The 23,075-nt window shown below is 34.3% G+C and overlaps 1 protein-coding gene across 6 annotated transcripts in view; it reads left to right on the top strand.

Moving 5' to 3' along the window:
- The window catches only part of SEMA3A (semaphorin 3A), a 446,388-nt gene that overhangs the window by 393,112 nt on the left and 30,201 nt on the right, over positions 1–23,075 (top strand). For all 6 annotated transcript variants that reach the window (XM_042916651.1, XM_042916638.1, XM_042916644.1 and 3 more), the window contains 6 exons: positions 5,848–5,990; positions 7,812–7,926; positions 8,019–8,088; positions 9,859–10,003; positions 13,249–13,468; positions 16,693–16,784. In XM_042916651.1, the coding sequence (XP_042772585.1) occupies positions 5,848–5,990; positions 7,812–7,926; positions 8,019–8,088; positions 9,859–10,003; positions 13,249–13,468; positions 16,693–16,784 (785 nt within the window). The remainder of the gene's footprint in view (positions 1–5,847; positions 5,991–7,811; positions 7,927–8,018; positions 8,089–9,858; positions 10,004–13,248; positions 13,469–16,692; positions 16,785–23,075) is intronic.

Genomic DNA, 23,075 nt, shown 5'->3' with positions numbered 1-23,075 from the left:
TATTGGCATTAGCTAAAGCGGAAAGATTGGAGCAGAAGCAGTTTTCAAAGAAAAGTAGATGAGTTCCTTGCTAGTCATGATGAATTAAAACTGCAATGAGATACTTAGGTAGAAAATTTGAGCCAAAAGTTTGAAATGCAAGGTTGGATCTAGGAGGAAAATAAAGGTGATGTAGTTTGGAGATACCTGAGGGTCTAAAAGTGAATCAATTCCAAAAGAAAAAAATTCTAAAAATATAACAAAATTTAGAATATTGAATTAGTAGAAGAAATGTTAGGAGATGCCTTCATTTATAGGAGTGGGGGGAATAAAAGGTGCTCAAAAAGAAAATAATTTAGGAAGCATCTATATTTACAGATGTAGGAAAAGAAAGTGGTAAAGGAAATAGTGAAGGCTCTATACTTAACAATTCAGGTTCAGAGTCACAGAAGGCACATGCCAGAGAAACAATGAAAATTATATGAAGGGCATGAAGATTTTATTGTGCCAATGGCAGCAGACAAGCAGACAACCGAAAAAGCGGGAGCATCAAAATCTGTGTGTAGATTTGATGGTTTCTGTTGATTATCAGTAGAACACTCTCAAAGGTGAAACACCAAAAGCTACGTAGTAATGGAGTTGGAAAGCGACTGATAAATAGGGCAGGGAGTCTGAGTCTGAGTCCCCTCTCACTCTTTCAAAAAGTCCTATGGCTAAATGGGTGCAAGAAACAGTGGATTCTAGAGTATAGAGTGTAAGTGGAATTCTTTTTGTTTTCTTTGGTAGAATAAAAATATTTAAAAAATAAATATTTGACACGGAGTCATTATAAAGGGAAAGATTGAGAACCCAAAGAAGAATTGACTTCTTTTCTTCATTTTTGCAACTCCCCAGTTGCTGGATTTCTTCCTGTTTTTCATCACTTTTCTCCTTGTATTAGATTCTGTCTTCTTTTCTCTTCGTACTCTATACCCTGCTGTCAATCTCAAATAACTTCAGCTCTAGTCCCCATTTCTTTCCTGAGCTTCTGTATTCCCTGACCTGTGGGACAAATTCCCAAGCATCTCACTTCAAAGCTGCACGAAACTGAGCTTATCTTCCTCCCCCGACTTCCATATCTATCTTTCCTCAAGTGTTCCTATTTTAGTAAATGATTCCTATCCAACCAATATTTAAATCAGACATTTCCTTAGTATTTCCATGATTTTTCTTACTACTCCCTACTTTGAACATCTCATCAATGACCATAATCCAGCAGTTCTGTTTTCACATAATCCTTGCATATGCCACCTTCTCTATCATACTGGTCCAAATCACCAACCCTTCTCACTAGCCTCTAGAGTGGTCTTCCTGCCTTCATTATTGCTTCATTATAATTTTTTTTTCTGTAGCAATCATAGTGATCTTAACATAGTAATCTGATAATGTCATTACTAGGTTTAAAATACTTCATTGGTTTCCCTCATCGCCATGAGGACAATATGCTCCTGAACAACACTTCCTTCTTATTCTGGCCTCTGCTTAACTTTCTTGTCGTCATCTTTGACCACCCGTCTCTTCATTGACTACTCTCTGAGTCCACAGTAATGTCGTTTCTCTTACCTTGCATGTGTTACTTCCACCTGGGACATTCCAGGTTATTCTTTAGGCCTTGAGTTATAGGTCATGTCTTCTGAGAAAAACTTTTCCTAATTTCTTTAAGGCAAACTGAATTTTCTCTTCTATTTCCAACTGCATTTTTTCCAGACTCTTACTCTTGTCCTTTTTTTGTGTGGTGTAATAATTGTTCTGTTTAATTGTTGGTATTCCCTCACAGACAGAATACATTTCATCATAACATCCCCTTGTTTTCCACAATCTAGAGCACAGAGTACATGTCTAGGAAAAATATGATGAATGAAATATAGATAGATGGTGAGTGATTGCATGAAGAATAGAGATTTTTATTGGAGAAATATTTTGTAGATTATTGGATTGAGAGCAAATAGAGGCTTTAGCCTTACAAATAAAGAGAGATCATTTTTCCACAGAAAGAAAGAAAAGAAAAATTGAGAGGAGAAAAAGGAGGACCTTCTCTTTAAATGGTTTTGGTTGTATCAGTATAGCAAATAATTCCATCTTTGAAGAATAAAATGAGATGCTACATTAGTTGATTTGAAGACAATCGGAATGATTTTAAAGAGTTTCTGTTAATAAATCTGTAACAACAATGATTCTTTTTTAGGATACATAGCCTGAGTTAACAAGTAGAAAATCCATTTACTAAATTATATGGTTTTCATCATCCTTGCTTAGATATAGGGGCACAGGAAAAAAAGTTCTGGGATTATATAAGACAGGTGCAATGGAGGTTCGGGAGGCCAAGAGGTTCTAGGGTAGCAGGGCAGACAATTAGAATGATTGATTAGAATGTTTGGTTTGGAAGAAGAGGAGAATTCACCAGGGCAGAAAGGAATAGATTGAGAAAAGAAGAGGAGGAGTAAGAGGACCAAATGTAGTAAGGAAGGGGAAAGCAACATTTGAAGGATTGAAGAAGTAGAAAATACATAGAAAAGGTTTTGACCGCAGACAAGATTTGCTAAATTTAAAATAGTAGAACTCCTTTTAATTTTTTGAAAGAGTTTAACTAGAAACCTATTTTATTTTGAGATAGGAAAGAATGTTTTTCCAAGTCGATTGTATCCTAAATGTCTTAAAGACAAGTTACATTTGACTGACATTGTTTTTCTTTGATATTCTTTTTTAGTTTAATAAATGTGTACTTTCTTTTCCATGCATAGTTTATTTTTTGTCTGTTTCTGAAGCTGTATCAGACTGTTATTCACCTACAAAGTCCTCCATGCTGTAATACCAGATATTGAAAGAGAGACTAGGATCGAAGGCTCTTTCAACAATGTGCATGGTAACTTGTTTGAATGATTTCCCACTAGAGTCCACATTGATAAAATGATAATTTTCTTGACATATTTTAGAGAGGGAAACACGTGCTTGATAGAGCCTTCTGTCATGCCCAAACGCCAAGCTAAGAGAATATCTGTACATGTAAAATACTGTTTGCTTTATTGTCATTTTTGTGCTTCTAACGTGACTTTTGCCTAATTATAGCTTTCTGAGAACAAGAGACATAATATTACTCATTTTGTTTTCTACGTCATGTCTTACATGTATTTGTGAGCAAATACCATAGCTAGATTTAATTACCTGAAATTCTTTAAGTTATGCAAGTGTTTCTGTGAACAATTACTCTAATTGGGAAGGTAATATTAGACCAACTTCTCCTCCATTGCTCTAGTTTTAAAGCAAAAGAATGTGTGTGTGTTTTTTTTTATTCTAATTTTGTAGCTGGGTTATAATGAGACCTCCAAATGTAGTATGTGATTGAGGCTTCCCTTCACTGTCTTAATGATAATAATATAATGCATTTACTAATATTTTGCTAAGTTGTTTCAATGCATTATTCAAGTTGAAAATATTTGTTTTTATATGAACTATTTATGACGGAAAAGGTGAATAGAATCCAATTTGAAATAAACCTAGTGTGAAAATTAGTCATCTGAGATCTGAGACTTACCAAAAAGTCACAACAATTGCAAGTGACTGAACTGAATTTTTCGACATGTAGGTTTGTGTGCACACACAAACTATATGTAACTGTGTGTGCACACACAAACACGCTTACAACACTGCATTTCCAGGAATCTAACTTCATCATTGGGATAGTAATTGTTTGATTTGTAACATACCAATTCCTACCATGTCACATTATTTATTCTGCTCACTGATACTCATGAGATGCAAGCAGAAATATACAAACATATCTATGTATATGAACAGGTAGAAATTGATGAAGAAAAACCAGCTTTGTAACAATTATAGGAAAGTAATGTATTATTTTATGTATCTTATAAAGCTCTGGTACTAAGTCCAACTTTTAAAAGTTATTTCCCTACTCTTATTCCACTGGCACACTGGACTTGAATTATGAATAGGTAATGAATTATACTTTTAACTTTACTGACAGAGTCTGTATAATTTGCCTGAGAAGGATAGTGGAGTGTAGCCCTGACTGTGCATGGTCTGAGAGCAAATGTTAAAAGAAGGTTACAAGCATAGAACACATGATAATGGTGATTATGCACAGGTATAAAGATTAGGACTAAATAACATGGATAAAGCTAGTTTCAGGGTTCTGACCTCTTCCCTGATATCTCAGGTTTGGTACTGATCTATGTGCACGTATTTCATTGCTGACTTGATAACATGATATGCCATGGGAGTAAAGGTAGCTTATTGTGAGAATTTAAATACCTGCAATGTCCTAAATGCTTTCAGTAAGATAAACTCAGCTTCTTACTATATTACATCTTAAAACCAATGAAGCTACTACATACTTTTATATGTCTGTATGAGTCACAACCGCATCAACCCAGGTATTTACAAAAATTATTTTTTTTAAATGAGGCTCTAATCATTGCTAATATACATTCTGCATAATCTAGGCAGTCTCTCTCTCTTTTTGTTTTTTCTTTCTTCTCTCTTTCCCTTCTTGCACAAATACTCATTGAATGTCAACTGTGTTTTAACCTTTAGGATCACAGCACCAAACAAAACATGCCAGGTCCTGGGAACTCATATTCCTTTGGGGTGGGGAGAGAAACAGACAATAAACAAATGAAGATTAGAAACAGAGAAAGAAAGACTGAGAGATCACAGGTGTTTAATAATGTTAGGAAGAAAAATAACACATGAAAATTAAGAACTAAAAGGATTTCAAGTGCTTTAAATAGGGTAGTCAACAAAGATCTTTCTGATAATGCAATATTTGAACAAAGACCTGAGTAAAAGTAGGAATCCAGTCATTCATTATAATATATGAGGTGAGAAAGTACACAGAGAGGAAGATCTGAGGCAGGAATGAGAGTACTTGTTTGAAAGCCAGGAAGGGGCTACTATGGGGATGGTATGGCGGGCTAGGAGTAAGTTAGGTCAGGAGAGTAGGTAGAAGAAAAGGCTTGTGAGGTAGCAGGGACCAAATCATAAATGGTATCTGGTCACGGGAAAGATTTTATATTTTATTGTGAATAATTTGGAAGGATGGATGAGGGGTTAGAGAGGGAAGTGACCTGCCATAGGATCACTCTGACTAGTGTGGAGAAACAGAACACAATTGGTGGTGGTAAGGTAGAAACAGGGAGACTGTTAGCAATTCATCGCTGGTCATGGTGATCTGGGAGACGCCGGTCGTGGAGGATGTGGTAAGAAAAGGTGATGGATGTGCTGATAGAATGTGGGCTGGAGAGAAAGAGATGACTCAAGGGTGGCTCCAGAATACCGAGGTGACTTGAGTACCCAGTAAATAATGTTGTTATTTACTGACGTGGATAAGAACATGAGAGGATTTGCTGTTTTGTTGTTGAATCTGGATCTCATTTCTCCCCTCCCATCCAGTCTTTGCTGGAAACTAGAACAGACCATTTGGTACTTTGACTTAAAACTATCTTATGCTTGGAAGGAAGAATGATAGTGATGATGGCAATAAGCAATATTTGAAAGCATTTCCAGTTTGCAAAATATTTTAATATCCTGTAATGCATTTGCACTATGTGGTCACACTGAGGATTTCTGCACCTACTCCTAACTTTCCAAAAAAAGAGAAAAATAAAGAATTGTTTTGAGGTATAAGGTGATTTGTAACTTACTTTAAAATACATAAAGAACAGTTCACATATTCTGAAAACTGTGAACTAAGGAAAGATTAGTTCTTGAAATATATCAAATGCAAGTGAGGAGAAAGTGAAAGTGGACTGTAATGAATGGTATTATCTATCTAACTGTGAATTAATATATGTGCTGTAATTTGTCTCTCAGATCCAAGGTTCATTAGTGCCCACCTCATCCCAGAAAGTGACAACCCTGAAGATGACAAAGTATATTTTTTCTTCCGCGAAAATGCGATTGATGGAGAACACACCGGAAAAGCCACTCATGCTAGAATAGGTCAGATATGCAAGGTGAGGTAAAGAAAAAAAACAATTGAGGAGGATATTATTGTCCAATCATGGTTTTCTTTTTCTTCTTCACCTATATGCAAGTATAATGAAAACTATGGCTAAAAATCTTGACTGATCATTATAAATATTTAAATGGTAAAGAAGGATTTGAAAACATACTTGTTTATTGGTAACTCTTCGTAGGTAAACATGCGGGTAGAAATTGTGACGCATTATTTCACGTTTACATTAAATGATCATCCTTTGAAATTTTAAAGAAATAAATTTTTAAAAAATATTTATCTTTGAGAGAGAGACAGACAGACAGAGCTCAAGTGGGGGAGGGGCAGAAAGATAGAAGACACAGAATCCCAAACAGGCTCCAGGCTCTGAGCTGTCAGCACATAGCCTGACACAGGGCTTGAACTCGTGAACCGAGAGATCATGACTGGAGCAGAAGTCAGATGCTTAACTGACTGAGCCACGCAGGTGCCCCAAGAAATACAATTTTTTCATGTTACCTGGGAGAACACATTTTTTTGTATTTTCACACAACAGTTTCCTAAAATATGTAAGAGTGAATGGATATTTGTTGTTGGGATAGCTAAATTATTGATATAAAAGAGAAAATCATTAAAGCTTGATTTTATAAATTGATTATAACATCCTATGTACATATATATGAACACATACATATAGTTTTGAGCATCTGAACTTTGAGGTAATTCATTAACAGTGTAACACAAAACTGGATATGATATTGCATTATAATGTCAGATACATAGAATAAAAATTACTCAATCAATGTTTGTGGATTAATTAGTATCAGTGTAAAGATATGATAACAGTACCATTCTTTCCCACTACACTGTATATAGTGCAGTGTATATGCAGTATGAATCAAGCTAACTGCTCTTATGTATTCAAGCACCTTTCATCTCAAGAAAAATCACAAAGCTAGATCCAGTAATTATCTTCAATGGAATTGTCTTTTTCAAAGAAGATACGAAATTTTTGAAAATCTCTCCTGGGGGGATTGGTTAGCATCTTTTCTACCTCAATCATGATGTAATTATTTATCGCTAGTATATTAAGTTACTGGAAAATTAAAGGTTTTAACAATCTGGAAACATACAAAAATATGTGAAATATATGAGAATCTGTTCTCCAAAAAATGTAAATCATATTTAAAAGCACTACTTACAGGGTTAGAAAAATCTTTATAGCATGTAGAATTATATCAACAAAATATAAATCATTGTTATGTGTTTGAAGGAACACGGATGTTCCTTCAAACCCATGCACCTAAATATTATTTTAAAAGAGCCTAAATTACCCTCAAATACATACGATCATAACAGAACTTATTGCTTAAGTTAAAATTTAGTTTCATTTTCAGTGAGGAGGTATGTTTTCAAAATGTTTTCTCTAGAATGATTTTTTTTATTATTAAGGCTGGTGCAAATATTTTTTTCAATATACTGTTTGTAAAATTGAAATTGTTTCAACTGTTTAAGCTTATAAAATATTTGATGCTGGTTTGTTTTTCTCTAGGATCTATTTTCAGTATGTGTTATAAGCTGTGCATTTATTCTTCCTTCAATAAATATTCGTTAAGTGCCTATTATGTGCCAGTGTGTTCTTTGTATGTTGTAAGTCATTCTGTGAATAAAGTTTGAGTGAATAGATTTGACCAACAATAAAAAAAGCATAATTACTTGTATCTGTGGTATAATTACTTGCATTTTGAAAAATGAGGAAATTGTTTCTCTGTTTCAAGAGAAATATTTGAAATTATCATTCACATGCACATTTCCTAAAATCAGTGTTCTCTCCTTTCAGAATGACTTCGGGGGTCACAGAAGTCTGGTGAATAAGTGGACAACGTTCCTGAAAGCTCGACTCATTTGCTCAGTGCCAGGTCCAAATGGCATCGACACTCATTTTGATGAATTGCGTAAGTAACTCATGATACTGGATAGAGAATATTTGTTCAGACTTTGTCATAACCACCAAAATGCAACTTTTCCTAATTTTGTTTTCAAACAGAGGATGTATTCCTTATGAATTCTAAAGATCCTAAAAATCCAATTGTCTATGGAGTGTTTACAACTTCCAGGTAAACAACTTTTTACTATCTTACTATCAAAGAAACTTCATGTCCTTTAGGTGCTTTTCAGGAATCCATAATTTGGAAAATACATTTTTGAAAGAACATTGGCTTAACCTTTGAGCTGTTGTAGATTCTTGGGTGGCTGATGTTATGACGTAAATAGTTTAAAAAAATAAATTTTAGCAGAAATGTCATCACTGTAAATTGAATTATGAAAAATTATCATAGCCTCAGTATAGCTCTGACTTAAAATTTAAATGAAATGTAGAATATTCTGAAAAGCTGAAATCTGAGCTTTGATCAGACTTTGTAGTGCTATAAACTACAGTGGCAACACTCTTTCCTTTCTCTTTTCCTTCTTCCTCCTTCATTCTCTCCCTCCCCTCTTTGTCTCCTCCTTCCTCTTCTCTTCACCCTCCTCCATTCCCCATCTTCCCAAGACACTTGCTGTCAATCAAGCAGCAATTATCTCTTGACTATCACATTCGGTATAAAATTTATATTACCTGGAGTTGTTAAAATTAAACAGACATTAATCCATTTCTTCTGACTCCTCATTACTTAGGGCAGTGGTTCTCAGACATCCATCTGAGCATCCATGTGAACCACCTAGAGATCATGCTAGGCCCCGCCTCCAGAGTTTCCGAATCAGTAAGATTAGGATGGAGACTACTTTTTCTTCTATTATGAAAATACCATTATTAAATTCTGTAAATATTTACTGAGACTAACTATGTGTTAGGTACCATGAAATAAGCAACTGATGTTACAGAAAAGCAACTGGGCCTCTTTCTTCCCTCACGAAGCTTGCATTCTACCAGACATTGTCTATGTGGAGCAGGTTCCAGTAATAGACTCTTATAAACACATGTTTTTCATTTGATATGTTGTATATGTAATTTTCTATGGTGAAAGATTGGTTAAAAGATAAGCATTCCATATTTTAAGTGTGCATGACTGTTTTATATCTTTGTATAAATACATCTCTCAAGCCGTATTTATATAAGCACAATAAAATGGAAAATTGTGGCAGCTCATGGCAAACTTCCAGTTTATTTCAAGTACCTGATTTTTGTCAAGCAAAATGATGGGGATAATTGCCATAATATTCCACTTTGAGTAGGATGTAACAGCTACTAACTTAAAACAATTTTCTGAGTTAGGAAGAGATTATTTTAAATGCCTTCACACAAATCACACTCAGTTACTTGCTCTAATGCTTTTGGTCATTTGGGAGTTAAAAATAATATAATGTGACATATCATTTGACATTAACTATTCATTTTCTGCACCAGTCAGCTCCTAAAATGACTTCTTAAACATTTTTGCTTGCTTAAAAGTTCTCTGGTTTCAGTATTCATGATGGAGGCTTAACATAGTACCAAAGTTTATGTTTTTATTTCTATTGATATCAAAATTAAATATTGCTTTTTAGAAGATCACGTAGATGTTTTCCCACTGAAGTTTATGTATATTAATGTGTGTACTTCATATCATATGTTGTGTATATGTGATATAAATATATATACTATGAGTATTAATGATGGTTTCAGCTCTGCTTCTATTTTGAGCAATCATAATATGTTCTCTTGTGTATTGCCAAAATATATACACATGACTAAAAAATAACACAAGCACTATTTGAGGTTGAATTTATGTTCAAGTTTTGATAATTGACATCTAATAACATTAATAACCTGGAACAACTTAAGAATAGTTGTCTTGCCACTGTATGAAGATGAAAATCTTTTTTTTTTTTCTGTCTCTCTTTTTTAGTAACATCTTCAAGGGGTCAGCTGTGTGCATGTATAGTATGAGTGATGTGAGAAGGGTGTTCCTTGGTCCATACGCTCACAGGGATGGTCCCAACTATCAGTGGGTGCCTTACCAAGGAAGAGTCCCCTACCCACGACCAGGAACTGTAAGTGGTCTAGGTTTTTAAAATACCAGATGAATAAATTTCTCCTGAAGGTTTATGAAAAGCTGCTACAAGCAGGTGTTAAGTATAGATAATGTAAAACAAAGGTACCTTGACTATAAACAAAACAAAGCAGGGATATTCTATGATATCGTGGAATTCTGCATTTAAAAGCATGTTCTTTAGAGACATTAGTGGTTAAGCTCAGTGCTTACCAGTTATTAATAACCATAATTTTTGAGAAATAGAAACTAAATGGGTAGACTTATTTGTTTTCTTTTCCAAAAGTGACTTTCATAGAGAATTGAAAGAATTAAGATTCATCTGAACTTGTTCTCCCTAGCTAGAATGAAGGCTTCAAGGATTGCCCATTAAATAGGAGGACGAAAAGTTTTAAATCAGTACTATTTTCCCATGGGAATGGGACACACCCCTCAAGTAGGTAAGAGAGATATGCAGGAAAATCTCATAGAACAGGGCCTAGATATTTTAACAGACACTGTCTACTCTCGCTGACCGCTCCTTTTTCCCTCCAGCAACCCTGGGGCACATTCAGGCTTGAAAAAAAATTGGAGAGAACTCAAAATAAAACCAGCTTTGAATCTGCAATTTAAAGTAGGGCGAAAAAAAAATACGGTAGGAAGTGAGTGAAGTTAGCAGTGATGGCAGAGGTTGTACAATACCTGCACCCAAGTGCAACTGCTCTAATCCTAAGAATCTTTAAGGAAATAATTTCCCGTGATGCAAAAACTTGTGTTTGAAGTTTAGCCATTGCTGTAATTTTACTTCAGTTTGGTTTATTCTGTTAAATTCAACTAAGTTATGTTTTATACATTTTATTCAATATGAGGATTTTAATCTTATTTTTCTCTGTTTTTGAAGTTCTTTATGGGAAAATTGAAAATTTTGCATTTTATAAATATTAACTCTAGCTGGTGGTTCTTGTGGGTACAAAACCTGTGTAGGCTTCCAGAAGAATGAACCAATAAGACGAAATATTGATTATATGAAGTAAAATGGGTTTTACGAAAAAGCGCAAGATATTTACTCCATCTCTTAATGGCAGACTGCTTCTACTTTGTTGGTGATGAGTTTTCTAACCCTATGGCTCATTAAGGCCAGTGTATTCTAAGTAGGACCTGCCTCTAGGTTTCACTTCGACAGCTTTGGTGCAGTTCCTTCAGCATGCTAGATGGTGTACTGCCATTTGGAGATACAAAGGTTTTGATCTGAATTTGTACTCAGTATATCTGCAATTAAGGATAGCCATTGGAAATTATTGTGTGCCAGACCCTGTTCTAAGAAATTTATATTTATATATATTGTATTCAGTAGCACAGCTATTGCTCCCATTTCACAGATGAGGGCTCTGAGGCAAAGAGAGGAAGCAGGACTCAGTTGAGGCAGTTTGGTTCTAGAGCTGGTGTTCTCACTTATTATTCAGAATTGTTAAAACATGGCATAAAAAGTCAGCAGTATGCACCAACTGTTAAAGACAGAAGCAGAAAGCATTGCCTAATCTAGGAATCAGGGAGTGGCCAGCAGAAGGGCAAAACACCTAACTCCATGACTAAAATTCATTTGAATGAGTTCATTAATTCTATCAAGTGGCAGCTGAGAATAGCCATTTTGTCAACACTACTGGAGAAAAACATACTAAGTGAAACATATTAAATAAGTAGCTTTATAATTTACTTAAAAAGTAATCCTTTAAATCCTTTGTTGTATTAGTGTATAATTGTGTGTGTCTGTATATACACACACACACATATATATACATGCATATATATTCCAAGATAGATGCTCTTCCCGTTTCATAGCAAGTTTATTTATTTCATTTCTCATGAATTATTTATGATCTGTATCAAGGTAATGGCAAAGACCATTGATTTCTCCTAAGCCTCTTATAAGATCAAGAACTTCTATTAATTATAGTTCAGCTCCCAAGCTCTTACATTAAATGACAAAAATTACTTAGGCATAAGACAAAAAGCAAGAGGCTGGAGATGTTTTACTTTGAATGCTTTTATCACATAATTAAATGCAGTAAAAAGAGACACAGTGGAATCTGAATTTTCTCATTTTTGTTTTATTGCCTTATATGGAGTGTTTATAATTCAGAGGTGATATTATGCCAGTGTACCACAGTGCTTCATTTCTGACTCTCTGTAGCCATCATCTGTTCAGCTTGTCCACTTGGTCAGTTTCATTGCCATGCAGATCGTTAAACACTTTTCGTTTTTAAGTTTATTTATTTATTTTGTGAGAGATTGAGCATGAACATGGGAGGCACAGAGAAAGGACAAGAGGGAGGAACCCAAGCAGGCTCCACACTGTCAGCACAGAGCCCAGTGTGGGGCTCGAACTCAAGAAACATGAAAGCACGATTGGAGCCGAGTTGGACACTTAACCGTCTGAGCCACCCAGGCACCCCCAGATTATCAAACGCTTTGAATAACACCTTTCCTTACCCTTGTAATTAATTTTTAATGAGAGAGTACTGTTGGTACTTTTTGTGTTGCTTTTTCAGGGTTATGTTAGAGGGGTGACTGGGTGGGTCAGTCGGTTAAGCGTCAAACTCTTGATTTCAGCTCAGGTCATGATCTCACGACTCATGGGTTTGAGTCCCGCCTTGGGCTCTGTGCTGACAGTGTGAAGCCTGTTTGGGATTCTCTCTCTCCCTTTCTCTCTGCTCCTCCCCAACACACGCATGTGCTCCCCCTCTCTCTTTCTCAAAATAAATAAACTTACAGAAGAAAAGAATAGTTTATGTTGTCTCTTAGCTTAACAAGAGCCTTTGCATTTTAGCATGATGCCCTGGGAGGAAAATTTATCCAAGAAAATTTTTCTGAGATTCTCTAATCTGATTATTAATTGGATTTAGTTGTAACATATTCCATTTCTTATTCCAAATACTTTATCCTATCAGTAGAATATATTAGTTGCCACTAAAAGAGCATCAGACTCCCATACACTGAATTCATTAGATGCGTTTGTAGTTTTAGGTAAAAAATGGTGGCACAACTAAATCCCATTGAGACTTTAATTACGTTTAGGAAAAAAAATACTCTATATTACATCTATTAATTTAAGTAATATTATTTTTTAGTTTATCAGTTACTTAATTTTAAAGAAATAATGACAGGTTAGATTTAGTTTATGACCATTGAGGTTACAAATTATTATATAATTTGTAATTACATTCACTATATTTTAATCAAAAGTTATTCTTCTCTTTATCTTAATAGTGTCCCAGTAAAACATTTGGTGGATTTGACTCTACAAAAGACCTTCCTGATGATGTTATAACATTTGCAAGAAGTCATCCAGCTATGTATAATCCAGTGTTTCCTATTAATAACCGCCCAATAATGATCAAAACAGATGTCAATTATCAGTTTACACAAATTGTGGTAGATCGAGTGGATGCAGAAGATGGCCAGTATGATGTTATGTTTATTGGAACAGGTAAATGTTTTTAATTTTAGCCCTGAATTTCCTTGTAGACCGTTAACTTACTGAGTAAACTAAGAACTGAGGGAAGTTTTTAGAGTCACTGTCAAGATAAAGTTAATCTCTAATAAATGACTAAAAAACCTGAACATCCACCATGAGAGTGCGTTATTAAAAAGTAATAATTTGAGGTATATTAATTTAAACAAAATCTCCTTTTCAATCAAAAGTTGATTAATACATTCAGGTAAGGCTAATGATTAGGTAAACAATGTCTAGAAGTGAATCATAACTCTTTTCTGTCCATTGACTTTTTAGAACAAAGATGTATTTTCAAACCATGCCTAAAACTCCCAAAACATTCGATAATGTTTCTGGGCTATATTGATGCAAAATTACCTAACTTTAAAATTATCATGGGGCGCCTGGGTGGCTCAGTCCGTTAAGCGTCTGACTTCGGCTCAGGTCATGATCTCACGGTCCGTGAGTTCGAGCCCTGCGTCGGGCTCTGTGCTGACAGCTCAGAGCCTGGAGCCTGCTTCGGATTCTGTGTCTCCCTCTCTCTCTGACCCTTCCCTGTTCATGCTCTGTCTCTCTCTGTCTCGAAAATAAATAAACATTAAAAAAAAAAAAAAAAAGTATCATAGGGTGGAAATCTTGTACAAAATAAATTTTGGCAAAAATTTGTTTAGTGTTTTTGCCATACAATGGGAAAAAACAAAACAGAATAAAAATTTCATCAGTTGAAGAACAAAATGGACCATAAGAATCATCAGATAAATTTTAGGTTCATTTCTACAGAAATTTAACAATACATTTTTAGTAACTCCATGATTAGAAACAAACTTTTTGCATATATATTTTCAGAATGAATCCCATTGTATTATGGCATATTTTCCCCCTACTCTCTTTATTAATACTATTTTGAAAGCACCAGTTACAAACCTGAAACTTGCTATTTAGGGTCAGATTCCATGGCAATAAATTCCTAGTCTCCATTAGCATTGTTAACTGACATAAATCAGTGGGAAGCAGAGTGACTGCTCCACTGAAACCTTGTATAATAGCATGTATTTTCCCTTGGTGAGAAACAGAAAAAAAAAACAAAAACAAAAACTGAATTAACTACAGGGGAATGGCAACTGTGTGGTAAGTGCTTTAAAGACTTAAAGTCTTATAATGAAATTGTGAAATACTTATATTTTCAGGTGTAACAGTGTCAGGTTCTGAGCAATAGAGTGCAGTTTACTTTTATGAGTGAGAACATTTACCAAATTGTAGAATCCCAAAGACACTCCAAGTTTGATAAAAGTCAGTGAATTCCAAGTATCAACTTCTGGTTATATAAATCTTTAGAAACTGTAAGATGATAGGATTTGTCTTCAGTAAATATTAGTTTACCATTTAATGTCAAAGTATAATTAGATCTATCTACAGAGTAATTAAGCTTATTCAATAATGTCACACTTACCTTTTTTTTCACCTCTGGCCTAAACATGTTGAGAAGTCCCTCACTCACTGTCAATGAAGCAAAAGCTTGCTTCCGGCTATTTGACCAAAGAAATCCAATCATGAGTTTTTAATTCCTTTTGGACACAGGCTATCTTTAAAGGGACCAATTTCATGAGAATGTTGAATGTCTGAAGATGCGGATGGCTATTGGTCAGTACAGGCCAGGGTCATCTGTCAGCAAAGTAAATTGATTATAGTAATTTTATCTTTTAACTGGGTTGCACATCACAGTGTATTGATCCTAGTTGAGTAATCTGATTCAATTTGTGTGAAATTGTTTGAAATACTACTCAGTAAAACTAGATCTGGAACACAGATAAAGTTATGTTTGGATACTGGAAACCCATCAGAGGCACTGAATAGATTAACCTAATTTACCTTTAATCTTTGGTGTTATGAGTAGTCTAAAGTCCTATAAACATAAAAGTAACCTCTTAACAGAGGGCACTTTTTTCACTTTACAAGGGATACACTAGCAACTTTTCTTTCTTTCTTCTTCTTTTTTTTTCCTCACTAGCAACTTTTCTTATCTCACATAGCACATCATATTGATGCCCCGAAAATGGTTATCAATGGTTATTCACTGAATACAGTAAGTGATTTTTCCGGTGTGGCTTATTCTTTACTGGTATGATTCTTCTTTTCAAATAATGAGTCAGTTGAACTTGATTAAAATGAGCCAGTTGAAGCTAAAAATAATTGATCAGCTGATCAGAACTGGAATGTTGAAGAGTCCATACTGGAAAAATAATATCTTCTAAACACAGTTTAGGGTAAAAGCGACAGCTCTTTTCCTTGAAACAATTTGTCTCTTTTCACAATGAAAATTAGAATAAACAATCCTTTAAATCTCTATACAATGTATTCAGTTTAATAGTTTTTATGACATATGCTGTGGAATTTAAATTTCTTTAATACTCTAAAATTGATTATTCAAGACATTAATCAGACCAGTTTGTTAACCAAAGTTGATTAATCAATATTGAGCAACTACCAGAACAAGTAATCCAAGGTGTTTATTTTGTGAAATCAAGTTATTGTCATTCATCACTTAATGGTCATTGAGCTGTCTTTAGGGGCCTATAAGTACTACAGGCTTCCAGGTGCCTGGGGGATGAGCAGCAGGTTCTGAGGCTTCACTACTTCTGTTGCTGGACAACATTCCTTGCATTTTGCATCTATATTAAATCTTCACAGGTAGTCCCAGATTTCACAACAAAAGTGGAAAAACTTGCTATATCACTGGCATTATTTTTTTTAGTTTTTTTTTCCTGAGACACCTGACAACAGAGATTAAAAATTAAAAAAAAATATAATTCAACCTAGTGATTAGTATGTGTGTATGTGTGTGTATATATATGTGTGTATATATATGTATATATATGTATATATGTATATACATATATACATATATGTATATATATGTATATATATACACACATATATACATTTAATTTTGCAATTTCAGAATAAAACCATCTTCAAAGCTTCATATATTTCTGAAAATTCAGCTATTTTCATTGCACAGCTATGTTCACACTTTATCTAGTTGCATGTAATGCATTTGAATATATATTTTATCAGTGCTGTAACAAAAAAAAAAAAAAAAAAAAAGGAAGACTGAGGTCAAAATGTACTTTCTGGTCAAATACTATTTCCATTCATGAACATTAACCTTTGTTCAGATCTATTTAAACTGTGTTCTCCTCCTCCACTTTCTTTCAAAGATGTTGGGACCGTTCTTAAAGTAGTTTCAATTCCTAAGGAGACTTGGCATGATTTAGAAGAAGTTCTGCTGGAAGAAATGACAGTTTTTCGGGTGAGTGCTGCTTAATTTCAAGTGTCAACAAGTTCACTTGTATGTCTTTCCCCCAGGACAGCTGCACACTGAACTTGGTATGGACAAGTAGTCTAGCATACCCTTCTAATTAGCTTGTCAATTAGAAAGCCAGACACTAGTCAAAATAAACCTTGAAACTTTCAATGCTAGTTAAATCTAAAAATGTAAAGAAATATATTCTTGGCTCATATTTTGTTTTCTCAATAATAAAATATGTGATTTACATTTTACACTATTCATGTAGGTTACCTCACTGAATAAACTCATGCTGCTCCCTGCCCCCCACCCCCCAATCTCCTCTTTCATGCTTTAGGATATAACTGGAATGATAGGTAACTTCCATGAGTGTATTAAGAGAAAAATACACTCAGAATGATAGGGGAATGAAGACATTGCAGTCATTTTTTTTGGCTTATTCATGAATTGTTTTATCATATTTTCTTAAAGAAATAATTTGTTAGCAAAAAAAGTTTGAGGTGTTTAGATCACCGGTGACAAATTTGTTACGGGTTCCTAGTCTACACACTTAAGGAATGTATAGATACTTGTTCCTTTGTCCAGGATCATGGATGGCCGGGGTAAATTTATATAGGACTGGGGGTAGAGGCAGCAGAATATGGGTTGAAGTGAGAACAGAGAACTGAAGTAATATAACATACACCATAATGCCCGTTGTTTCTTTTAGATAACGTGCTAATAGGGGAGAGTGTAAATCTAAGCACACCTTGATATGAATTATTTATGAATTTTGACAGGGAAATAGATGCCTATAAGAAGTGTTATTTCAATTTTTTATAAAAGAATAATGCAAACATTGAGACATTTATAATGGCAAAATAAAGTGGAATTAGATGACAAAAAATGAGAAAACATTGGATCTAGTCTCACAACTTAAAATTATCTCATTTAGTCTCAGGTGTTCCAGATACTTTAAATTTGTCACTTGTCTTAAATATTTTAATTGTGAGCAAAGACTTCCTAAGACTTTTCGTAGCCCCATATTTCTAGACCATTTTGTTTAACCCGGTAGGGCTCTTGCTCACTATTCAGTAACATTTTGAAGAGAAAGTAGAATATGGCAAGTTCTTAATATATATTCACATAATTAAAATTATGATTAGCACTGAAACAAATCACTGGTGAATCAAGACATAGGTATCCTATAATAACAACAAAACAGTGTTCTGGTGGAAGGACTTTAGGCTCTTCAGTCACATCTACATAGCATTTTTTGGAAACACGTGTATGGTCTCTTTGAGCTTCCCCATCAGTGAAAACAAGGAAGCTAGGAATCTGATTTTGGCTCAGGTCATGATGTCACGGTTTGTAAGTTTGAGACCTGCATAGGGTGAGCTCGAGCCTTGCTTCATCTGCACATGAGCCCCGCTTCGGGTGAGGTCATGACCTCTTTCAGGTGAGCTCATGCCTGCTTTGGGTGAGCCCACTTCTCTCTCTCTCTCTCTCTGTCCCTTGTGGGATTCTCTCTCTCTCTCTGACCCCCCGCCCCGCCCCACCCCTCACTCACTTGTGCCCTCTCTCTTTGTCAAAAAACAAAATAAAACAAGGAAGCTAGAAGAATTAGAGACCCTTACATAAAGCATCCAGGGTAGTGCCAGGTACCATGCTCAAAATTTTATTAATACATGTTTATTGTTTTAGAGTATTGTTCATGTGTATTGTTTTACATTGAAATTAAGCCACATTTCCAGTAGACTTTTCTATTAATTTTTGGGTTAAGTCTTGAAAATAATAAAAATCATCACCATCCTATTCTGACTTTTAAAATCATATATTTTGGCCTTATTTTATGTCTATTATAGAGTAATAACTAATCACTCTTGTTCACTAATCACAAACTTGTTCCTGTTTCAGTTTCAGTATTTATACATTGATACACTAGCCTATGAATTCAAAAATACATTTATCCAAGTGGACTGTATTAACAACATAGAGTCCATCTATTTTACCAAATTACAAGCACTAAGAGGTGAATAAGCAGCATGCTGTCTTGTGTTCAATAGCACACAGTTGTTGTGTCTCTGGAGCCTAAAATATGTTTTCAACCAACATCTATTAAATGAATGAAGGAATCAGTATTTTTTTTATTAAAATCCAAGTTCGTTAACATATAGTGTAATAATGGTTTCAAGAGTAGAATTGAATGACTCATCACTTACATATAACACCCAGTGCTCACCCCAACAAGTGCCCTCCTTAATGCCCATCACCCATTTAGCCCATCTCCCCCCAACACCCCACCAGCAACCCTGAGTTTGTTCTCTGTATTTAAGTCTCTAACGGTTTGCCTCCCTCACTGTTTTTATCTTATTTTTCCTTCCCTTCCCCTATGTTCCTCTGTCTTGTTGCTTAAATTCCACATGTAAATGAAATCATACGATACTTATCTTTCTCTGACTGACTTATTGTGCTTAGCATAATACCCTCTAGTTCCATCCATGTTGTTGCAAATGGCAAAATTTCATTCTTTTTGATCACTGAGTAATACTCCATTAATCAGTATTGGTGAGAAAATGAACTATGAGAAATTAAAGATTTGTGGTATTCCTCAGGGAGCCCATACTTAAAGTGAGGTGCCAGAATATGTGGAAAACAGACCGGAAATAGCAGCAAGTTATCCCGTTGATTATATCCCATAGAATTCTCTAGCGGAAAGAAAAAAATTTTACCAACTCTCTATATTTAGAAATTTATATCACAAATGAAGTTATAGGAGATACTGAAATACTATGTTAGCTTAAAAATATCTTTATTAATTCCAGAAACTCTTACTTTTGTATTTGCCATGGTTCCTTTGTGACTTTGCCTTTAGTTGTTGTGTATGTTATTACCTGTGCCTCTAGGATTTTAAGTCTGCATTTCACATCTCAGCTATGTTCTTTAGTACATTACTAAAATTCTAGTTTAAAAAGGTGTTAATGTAAGCTAATCTGTTAAATGATGTAACAAAATCTTAAAAGGTTGAAAGCCAACAATCTTACACTCACAAATATTTAATATCTATTAGATTTTAGTATCTTGCAGTTTCCAGGGAAATATGTAACTGAATTAAACCTATGATAACTACTGAGTGACATTTTTGTGGTTTTTAAGGTATCATCAGAAAGGTTATTGATCATTCTGTAACAGATATAAGTAAGTAATATTATGCTGGTATGGAAGTGATTTTTTGTGAGTTTACGATTTTGTAAAAAGATTCTTTGCAACCTGGGACACATCTCCTTCCATAGATAAATGCCCCAGTTCTCTCCCATATTCTATGCTATGCATTATTGTCATTATTATTTCTTTGGCACTCAAGTAGACAAAACATATTTGGGCAGAGTTTAGAGAAATGTTTACTTTTAACATTCTATTCTATCAGGCAGAGTTCATACATATATTATGGTCTAGCAATTGGAATATTTCACTGTCAAACTTTGTTTAATTTTGTAGTGGGAGGAAAAAAAACACAACACATTAAAGCAATTGCTATATACAGTGAAACAAGCAGAGATATGTTACAGTTTCTATGTTTCTATTTAAGCCTTACATGTCATTCCATTCAATATAAAATAAAATTAAAAAGTGTTAAGCTGAGCATAACAGTATTTTGACAAAGTAAATAGACGAGGAACAAATTTAGACTCATGTTAGTATCTGATACTCTTGGATTTTAATGTCAACCAACAAGTTAATTTTACCAAAATATCATCTCTAGGAGACCATATTCATTATGTGTCCTTGCTACGCTGAATAACCAAACTTCATATAAAAGCCTGAATTAAAGCCAGTACTATATCCTTTGCCATCTTGAGATTGGTTTTAGGAAAACACCCTGGCTAATCACAGAACATTTCAGTGGTTTCAGTTATATCCAAGATACTTTTTTTTTTTTTTTTTTTTTATTCTGGGTGAAATAAAATCCCAATCAGAACATAGAAAGAAAAATATCCCTCAGTAATAAAAATTTCCATTTTGGAATAAAATTTTAATAGGTAATAAGAGGTGAAATAAAATTGGCATTGGTATAAGACTCGAGAAATGATTTTAAATTGCCGTTACATATTCAAAATGGTATAGAAGTACTAAGATGCAAACTTAATTCAAATATTACTTGGAATCATAAATGTGTATTTGGACCATATTTACTATGTGATTCTGAACAACTTGATTAAAGTCAAGCAAGCCTCAATCTCAAATTTTTCAAGTTTTTTAAAAATTAATTTTACTAGTAAATTAATATTACTAGTAAGGTATTAACAATAGCTATTGTTAACTAATTATACAAATGAAAATCTCTTTAAAATTCTTGAAAGGGGCGCCTGGGTGGCTCAGTCGGTTAAGCTTCTGACTTCGGCTCAGGTCATGATCTCACAGTCCGTGAGTTCGAGCCCCGTGTCGGGCTCTGTTGACAGCTCAGAGCCTAGAGCCTGTTTCAGTCTGTGTCTCCTTCTCTCTCTGCCCCTCCCCCGTTCATGCTCTGTCTCTCCCTGTCTCAAAAATAAATAAAATGTTAAAAACAAATTTAAAAAAAAATAAAATAAAATTCTTGAAAAAGCCCACGTCTATAACTTACTTAAAAATATTCAAAAGTTGTAAACCTAGACATTTGCTGATTTTCACTTTACTCAGTATGGGATCTTCTTTCCTGCAAGGAAGGTTTTACTTTTTGACAGAAGAGTGTTACATCAAGAGGCAGTGCATTTAGCACCACGGGTTTTATTTATAGTCCTATTGACTGCAAAGGATTGCAAGGTAGTTACATTGATAGCGCATGCATTTTAAACTCAATTTATGCAATGTTCCATGAACAGCTGAGCTAACAAATGAAAGAGTTTAATTTTCATTCAAATGTAAAACATAATTGATGCTTTCCAAAACCTAGTCTATTAACTCATTCTGAAGGAGCGTCCGCATGCTTTAGCATCCAGGGAGTTATGTCAGATTCTCCTGGGATCAGCAGGTTGAAAAGCTCTGCAAGTGAGAAAGTTTAATAAGGACTGGATTAAAATATCTGCAAAAAATAAATAAAAAAAAATAAAATAGAGTAAATTAGAGTCATAGAAAATCTTGAAAAGATGCTAAGTTTTTAATTTCATTTTTACTTGAACACTAATTAACTTTGCAATTGAAACCGGTTTCATGAAAAAATGCTTATGAAGCTACATCTGTTTTAAATGGAAGTCATATTCACTACCAGCTCTTTCTCAGAAAAAGAAATATAGCTTATTTAAATGGATTTCATCTGAATATATTGTCTATTAAAATTCAACAGCGTACAGCAAATAGCACATTCTATTCCAAACTGTTATTAATTTCCTGGCCTATAACATAAATAAAATTCTTTTAATTAAGAGATCCTAGGATCTTAATTTAAGAATTTTGAAATCATAATATGGTACAATAGAGTTTGGTTGTGTATTAGGGTTTGTTTTGTTTTACAATTTGTGTATGAAATAATTTATTTTCATCTACTTATAGATGTTTATTTTTTTTTTTGTCAGTGATCATGAAATGCCTAAATATTAATCAGGTTCACCATTACATAGTTGCACTTAGGTTTTTATAAGAAACTAGACATAGCTAACTTTCACTTCAGTTATACTAGCATTAATTCTCTATCCCAAAAGCACTTTCCTTGCACTTTGGCTGTAAAATTTATTTCATGAAAGTCTACGTGAAGTTAGCTGCTTACATAAGTACATAACTATTTCTCATGTGAAACTGTTGGAATGGAAGAAGTTGCTGTGGAAAATTTTCCTAACTCCTTCAAATTGTCTGTTTGGGTTCATTGATTCCAATACTATACAGACCTAAATACAGTAGGCAATTTTGTCTTTTAAAGCTGAAAATCTGTGATGAATTGTCCCCTTGATTTTTGTGATTTGATGGTACCAAATTTTAAAGATATCTCCGCAAAGAAAAAATTGGTGGGTATGCCAAGACATCATAGCTGTCTTTCTGACTGATAATCCTATAGAAAGTTCTTATTTTTAATTTCACTAATTTATGCTATGGAAATGGGAAATAATGGGAAATCTCTAAATTGTTAATTTACATCCTAAGTCATTTGTTTCATTTGTGTCTCTGGCAAGTTGTCTTAAATTTGGTAGGAATATCCTGTGATCAGTTTAGATATCTGAGTTTAAAGTGAAAATCTGCAATTCTGTAGCATAGAGGGGGTAATTAAAACCACAAGAGTGGATGAGCTACCAGGAAAAGAATGTAGCATCCAAAGGAGAGTGGAAAGGAGCAGGCAAGGGAAGGCAA

Source organism: Panthera leo, chromosome A2, assembly GCF_018350215.1.
Source record: "Panthera leo isolate Ple1 chromosome A2, P.leo_Ple1_pat1.1, whole genome shotgun sequence".
Taxonomy (NCBI): Eukaryota; Metazoa; Chordata; class Mammalia; order Carnivora; family Felidae; genus Panthera; species Panthera leo.
This window is presented reverse-complemented; position numbering and strand designations above follow the sequence as displayed.